General features: G+C 40.0%; 1 protein-coding gene across 1 annotated transcript; it reads right to left on the bottom strand.

Moving 5' to 3' along the window:
- Positions 1-2012: 2012 nt before the first annotated feature.
- LOC141800029 (galactose-specific lectin nattectin-like) lies at positions 2013-7269 on the bottom strand. Its single transcript, XM_074682487.1, has 8 exons — positions 7213-7269; positions 5667-5762; positions 5481-5546; positions 5342-5363; positions 5115-5215; positions 4892-5029; positions 2256-2367; positions 2013-2092 (listed from the first exon to the last, which is right to left on the bottom strand). The coding sequence occupies exons 3-8, from the start codon at positions 5544-5546 to the stop codon at positions 2013-2015; spliced, it is 519 nt and encodes a 172-aa protein (XP_074538588.1). The 5' UTR covers positions 5667-5762; positions 7213-7269.
- Positions 7270-7726: the final 457 nt, after the last annotated feature.

Raw genomic sequence — 7726 nt, 5'->3', positions numbered from 1 at the left:
TTTTATCAGTTTTTTATCATTATTGTAATTGCCATGTCTACAAAAATTTGTAAACCAATCAGTTAAATGGAAGGGCTGTTGCGACTATTTTGTACGTGGTTCTGATTAAAAGTTTTATGTTTTCAAATATGAATATTCTGGCTCCTTTTCTGACAACTCAAAAACACCTGTTCCTTCACCAGAAGTTACCCTGAGGGTGTAGTGAGTAGAAGTTTTTGGGGGACAAAAAGAGCGTTTTTTGATATGAACCTGGCCACAGGTCCTGAAATATACCTGGAAGTCAGGCAGAGAAGAAGAGAGGGGATGGTCGTTGGTTTTACAATAGAAAAAGAAGACAGGACAGGAAACTACTAAAAGGAGTTAGCACAGCTAGCTTGTCCAGATCTAACATTTCCATAACATCCTCACCTCCTTCTCCTCACCTTGTGGGGAAACATCAGGCCTTGCACCAATTAGCATTGACATGCTACAGGCTGCTAACAGCTGATTTCACATGTAAACAATGCAGCCATGGTTACATGTAGGATCTCCAGACAAACACAGGAGAAAAAGTAGTAAAAATATCGCTGAAGCCACAAAAAGTTTGGTGTCCACGACCAACAAATGAACCACACAAAGTAATGATCCACTCAAAATACAAAGATTACGAAAAAGAGACGAAAAAAACAAAACAAGAAAAAGACAAAGAAGAGAGAGCTGCTGCAACAGGGCAGCACCTAGAAATCTAAAATCTGAACGCCTCACGACGCTAAAATAACAATTTATACACACTGCACCTTTTAAAGTGCTCAGACAGTTCTGGAATGTAGTGACATCATCAGGGCAGAAAGCTCTCTGTCTTTGATGTGAAACATTCTAGAACCTCCGGCATTAGAGGAGGTTATCAGGGTTGGGAGGCGTTTCACAGGTCGTATTTTCATTTCCCTTTGTCGTGAATAAATTCTTAGCACCTCCAGTGACAGGAAACAGCCTGAGATAGTGGTAGATGTTTTGTTTTACCTCAGTTAACCTTTGTTTACTAAAGTTAAAAATGGCTCTGTGTACTCTACTGTCCCCTAAGCACTTCAGGAGTATGTTGTTCACATTTCTGCTTCCTGAGCCAAAGTTAGAGCTTCATTAACATCCACAGAGTAAAGCTGTGGCATGAACTGGATACAAAAGCAACAAGAGCTCATGTGACATGGTTAATTAGGTCTGAATAAATCCAGCTAAAGAGCACAACAGTGACACCTGCTGTCGTATACGTGTAACTGCAGCTTGGTCTCAGAGTAGAGATGGTAGTGCATTATGGGTAATTCCCTAATTTTTCACTACACCTGAGGAATTACAAGAGGTATCAGGTCTAAAACGGTCTCTGTACAATTCAGTTCACTTTAACACACAAACAACTGAAGATGATTACACCTGGTTCATCGTTGGGTGTCTAAACTAAAATTTCAAAGATTGCTAGCTAGCAGCTAAAATTACTATTGTGCATCTTTCAGGTTGGTGTGTGTGGTTTATCTTCACCATTCTACACCTGTTTTTCTCCTTACACATGCAGGTTGGCAGATTTAATAAAAGACTCTTACAACCAACAAGAGCAGCTAGTGAATGATTCTCAGAAGACAGTTTGTTTGCTCACAGAATAAGAACTTTAATGACATTAATTTTTAGATTTTTGATTGGCTTTTACTTCAAAAGTAAAAAAGAAAAGATAAGACAGCATCAGGCAAGCATCCATTTTGTCTGATATGTTCCTCAGTTTTATTCAAACACCTGAATATGATGATGGTAACATTGGTAAAAACATATCAGTGGATGATTTTGAGGCCTGTGCAGTCAGAAGAGTCTGGTTATGTATTGAAAGGAAATAAAAAGACATTTCTCCGACTCAGTGAGGAGAAACTCCCTAAAATCACCAACTTGAAGTCATCACATTCAGGAAAAACAATTAGAAGAGGTTCATTGATTTTAAATGTTGTTGTAGTCTGACAGGAGAGAGGAGGTGAAGTCCAGGCTTTGATTTCAGACTAATGAGTAGATGTCTGCACGTCCTTGACACAGACATAAGGTAGACTACTGAAACATGGTCTGTCGTTCCAGGCAGATCCTGTGGAGAGGGGTTAAAAACAGAGCATTATGTAATTTTTATGTTGTTGTAAAATGTAAAATGATGATCACTGAATGAACCTACAGTTAACCTGATGCAGACATACTCAGGCTGCATCGCTTATTATTTATTCATATCTGAAGTTCAGCAGTTCAGTCATTACCTGCAAAGTTCATTTGTAAACAGTCTTCATTATTTTTATAGTCGTCGGGCTGTCCATGACTCCAGAACTGATAGTCAAACGGTGTGCCATCAATCCAAAACCACCTCTTCTCCTGGGAAAGGAGAGTCAGTCAAGTTAAGCACAGTGCATCAATGAGAAAACTTTTTATTTTTAATTGTCCTGTCATTTACATGAATAACACATTTTTAAAATGAATTTCATGTTACTTTTATCTCAATTCAGTTTATTTTCTTCCTATTTTGTGTTCATTGCGTTCATTGTGTTCATTAAAATTTACCCCCATGATATTATTTTACTCTTTTCTTCACATATTGCTGTTAAAGGGGACATATCATGCTGATGCCTGATTTAATACTTACAAATAATATAATCAATTTGAAAACAAGACCTTTCACCCCCTGAATTTTCAAAAAGTGAGATATTGTATTTTTTCTGATATCCAAGAACGAGATTTGATGCCTCTGAAAATAGGTCATTGACATTTGGCCGCGAGATTTTAACCTTCGTGACGACACGAGGATCCTCTCTTTTTATTGGAGTAATCTGATAAAGCAGCTCCTCCTCTGTGATGTCAGTTAGTCACACAACCGCCACCGAGGGATACACCCACCAAGAGCCGACTGACTGAGTGCTGGATGCAGGGACTCTGCTCTGCTGAGCAGCTCGGCTTTACATGGTGAATTAGCAGTTAAAACACTGTAGTTTTAGCAGACGTGGTAATACTTGTGAGACTGTGATATTTGCATGCTTGTTCTGACATGCACTGTGAACCTGGACCACAATAATGCTGCGGTAATAACATAGTGAGGAACTGACGGTAGAGGCGATCTTTAGACTTCACTTTCAGCATGATGGATAAAACAGACAGAGAAAAGTGAAGGAGCAGGATGGAGCCCTGTTATAGAAATAGTTTATTGGTGAAGTCTGCCTATATTTCCACGTATAAACTATACATGTTACAGTACCGCTTTGACTCACCACACTGAAGCGTCCTGAGATGATCTGTGTCAAGGTGGATTTTCTTCCTCCTTTAGGTTTGAGTGACAAATTTTCCAGACAGGTTGCTAAAGGGAGCCAAAGGTCTTGAAAAACGTACCCTCAATTATTTGTTTCTAAAGTCAATCTCTAATGGTAGAAATTCAGAAATCTGCTCAAGAAACATCATAAAAGTCGGGGGGAATTCATTCTTCCAATATAAAAGAATACACTTTTTGGCAAAATGTGTTATGGTTAATAATCTGCTTTTTTTCTGATCAAACTGCAAAACTGGTTTATTTAATAAATACACACTGGGTATTTGATCAAATTCTGTTTTTAATACTTTTTGTGAAAAAATGAATTGAATTCCAAAAACTTTTGAACATATCACAAAACCAAAAGAGGTGCATAAATGTTCCTTCTTTAGCTTTACATCTTGGACAGTTTGGAGAGGTATCTTTGGATATTTTATGCATCCTAACTGGAGTTAGTAGACAGAGTAGTAGAGACAGTAAATTAATTTAAAATTTGCTTCTTTAATTTTGCTGCTTGTAAATGGAAAATATGTATTGCCATGTATTTTCATCTAGTTCCATCCCTAGATCCTATCCCCAGGTTTTTACCACTGAAAGAAAATAATGATTATCCACCTTGTTCTAATAATTGATAAAATTCTGCAATTTTGCCTTTAATTACCGTTGATGACACTAAAGCAATTTCTACTTCAGATGGATCGAAACTCAACAGATCTTTTTTCATAAGAGCGAGAATGGAGTTTCGTATTCGCAAGTATTTGAAGAAGTTGGTATTTGGGATCATAAACTGTGTTCTTAGCGCAATGAATGACTTAAATTTTGTATCTCCATTAAACAACAATATTGACAGCAGGCTGGTATTTCTTTAGGTCAGGATTGTGATGGAGTGGAGCATAGATGGAGGTAGCTGTAGCTCGACCACAATTCTTCCTCCTGAGCTGCAGAACCGTCCAGGTCTGACTCAGGGTCCAATACAAAAGGACGTATCCTACACTCTGCCATTTTATTAGTGCTATCAATGCCTTACGGTGAAGTTTTGGCAAACAGCAAACTCGCTCAGTCTGCTCCATCTAATATGGCGATTTTGTAAATACTGCCATGCTGCAATAACCGCCCCCTGGCTCTACCCCCTCCGCCCCTCTGATAGAACTGACCAATCAGAGCACAAAGGACGTTGCGAGGTTACTGGAGGTCATTCTCCAAACGAAGCGTTTCAACGAGATCTTCAGAATGGCCTAAAATGAGGATATTGAGAACGCTATTGTGGGGCAATGAAGGAACTAAATGACTTGTACTGAGGGCAGAAATGCTTTACAGGCATCCTAGTCTGGCATAGTGAAAAGGAGAAACAAGCACGATATGTCCCCTTTAAGTATTGTCTCTTTTCTTCTCTAAAGCACTTTAAGCTGTTAAAACATGAATAAAAAAAGAGTTTGAGAAGACTTGAAAAGTAAAAGTGATTTTTACAAACTTGGAGTTATTAGGTTTGATAACTAAGAATTGTATAGTTTGATAACTTTATACTAAAAATAGAGGACATGGATGTGTTGGGTTGGTTAGTGTAACAGGTCTGATTAGTGTGTTGAATCCTGCTTTTCTTACCTGTTCTGCATCACTGGCGCCGATCCATGTGTCTAAACTCGGCACGCCGGTCACTTGTTCAATAAATTCGGAGAGGAAATGATTTTCCTTATGGCTGTGGATCGAAGCCAAGTTGCCACCAAGCTTGATGCAATAAGTCTGATAAAAAAATAAATAATGTGAAACAGATGTTAGGGGTAAAAAGATGTTATCTTAGATTTATAAGCGCTGTTTCATCCTGTACCTGTGCTTCAGCCCATGGCTTCGCCATCCTAAAGAAATTGAAACAGCGGTCGTCAAACTGCGTCCAGTGAGGAGGACAGCCAGGAGGGAAGGCAGGAGCTTCTTTACAGTTTTAGTGTTGGGAAAAAACAAACAAGTCCCTCAAGTCCAAACATGAGCTGTATGAAACATTTGTTGACTTGATTCAAACATTAAACCCCGACACAAATCTCAGTCACATTTACTTACTGTACTGTTGAGCCTGGGATATCTAAAACCAAGAAGAGCACATGGTTTCATCAGTTACACACATGTAAAGACACATCCAGCCTGTGTTTGAATGCAGTTTGATTGAGCTCATATCTGTGTGATGGACCAGAGTTCTTACAGCTCCTGCAATGAAGAGTCCACTGGTCAGACTCAGCAAGAAAACCACCTGAAGACTGGAAGCCATCTGTGGAGACATTTAATCCATATCACATTTTACATTTCAAACAATCAATCTGATTTTCTGCAGCAAGAGTTTGTCAGTGAAGCTAAACAAAGAAAAAGGACTCAGTCAATGGGACGTTACCTTAGCTGTAGTGAAGACAGGTAGAGTGGGAGACAACTGATGTCCTGATGCTCTAAGTCAGTGGTTTTATAGCCGTCTTCACTTTAGCACCAGACTCTAAAACATGACGCCCTCATGTCAGATAATACATGAAGTTCACACATGCGATGAAGTGGAAAGAAACAACAACAACAAAAAATGAGTTGAGTATGTTTTTTCAGAGTTTCCCTGTTCTTGTTTTTTTAAAGACGGATGAGATGGATGTTGATATGTAATTGTGCATCCTGGAGGTCATGAGGGTTTTTCTTTACAGGCTTTGATTTTTCAATATACAGTGGAGAAAATAAGTATTGAAGGTGTCAACTTTTTTCTCATCTCATTTATTTCCAAAGCTGCAATTCAAACAAAATTTCCCCCAGACATTGGTATTAACTCCAATAATCCACACATGAAAAGAAATCACAACATTCAGGTCCATAAATAATGATTATGGTGAATTAAGTACGATAACACAGGAAAAAAGTATTGAACACACCATGGAAAGGCTGTATACTTTGGACAGGAAATGCACCATACCACCTGAAATCTGTCAGTAATTATTACTTGAATTTCCAATTAGTGCAAACCAACATCAGCTGGGCTAGAGCAAATTGATGGTCCTATAAAAAAGGTGTTTTTTTCACAAAGCAGTTAAATAGCACACACCTCATGATGGGTAAAGGCAAAGAGCTCTCTGAAGACATTCACAACCTGATTGTTGCTCAGCATCAGAATGGAACTGGTTACAGACTTATATCAAAGCACCTGAATATTCCAGTCAGCACCGTTGGGGCCATTATTCACAAGTGGAAGAAGCACCACCTTACCATCAACAGGCCACGCACAGGAGCTCCTTGAAGATTTCTGACCAGGGAGTCAGAAAGATAGTCAGAAGAGGACTCAACCAGCCAAGGACCACCCTGAAAGTGCTCCAGAAAGACTTGGAGGCAGCAGGTACAATTGTTACAGAGAAAACAATAGGCAATGCACTCCACCGCCATGGCCTCTATGGACGCTCAGCCCACAAGACTCCATTCCTCAAGAAAAGGCATGTTGAAGCTGGTTTACAGTTTGCTAAACAGCATCTTGACAAGCCTGTAGAATACTGGGAGAATGTTGTCTGGTTTCTTCCAAACATGACGCCTGACATTCGCGCCAAAGAGTTCAATCTTTGTCTCATCAGAGCAGAGGATTTTCTTTCTCATGGTCTGCAAGTCCTTCAGGGACCTTAAGGCAAACTCCAGGTGGGCTGCCATGAGCCTTTTACTGAGGAGTGGCTTCCTCTGGCCTCTTTACCAAACAGGCCTGATTGGTTGATTGCTGCAGAGATGGTTGTCTTTCTGAAAGGTTCACCCTTCACTGGAGAGACTGCTGGAGCTCTGACAGAGTGACCATTGGGTTCTTGGTCCCATCCCTGACTAAGGCCCTTCTCTCCCAGTTGCTAAGTTTAGGCCGGGGCCAGCTCTAGGGAGAGTCCTGTTGATTCTGAACTTCTTCCATGTGTGTCAATGTGTGTTTTGTTTCTTACCTGTCCGGCATCACTGCTGCCGATGGGTAAACTTGCCTGGCCTGTCACTTGTGAAATCAACTGTGAGAGGAAGAGATTTTCATCAGGGTTGTGGATCGAGGCCAGGTTGCCACCAAACTCGGTGCAAGAACTGTAAATGCAGGAAGAGTAAATAATGTGAAACAGGGATGTGGCAAAAATGATGTTATCTCTGAATTATCAGTTGTTCCTTGTCCCGTACCTCTGTCTCATGTCTTCACCTGCCATGGGAAAATGAAACAACTGGATTGGCCTAACTGAGTCCAACCAGGACAGGTGTAGACCTGTTCACATTACGAAAATTTATTTTTTGAACAAACCCAAAACCAAGACAAGATGAGAAGTCAGGTCTCTTCTGAACCCACCCGTCTCTTCTCTTTTGTCAGTTTCGTCCCCTCTCCCTCATTGTTTCTCTCTTTCTCTGTTGTTTAGGTCCAAGAATAGTGACTTCAGTCTTCTCAGTAAGATGTTTCTGCTCACCCATGTCCTGACTCTT

Source organism: Halichoeres trimaculatus, unplaced genomic scaffold (genome assembly GCF_033239565.1).
Source record: "Halichoeres trimaculatus isolate MK-OKI-2021-1 unplaced genomic scaffold, fHalTri1.1 fHalTri1_scaffold_11, whole genome shotgun sequence".
NCBI lineage: Eukaryota > Metazoa > Chordata > Actinopteri > Labriformes > Labridae > Halichoeres > Halichoeres trimaculatus.
Note: the sequence above shows the minus strand (reverse complement) of the source record. Positions and strands in the feature narration are given on the sequence as shown.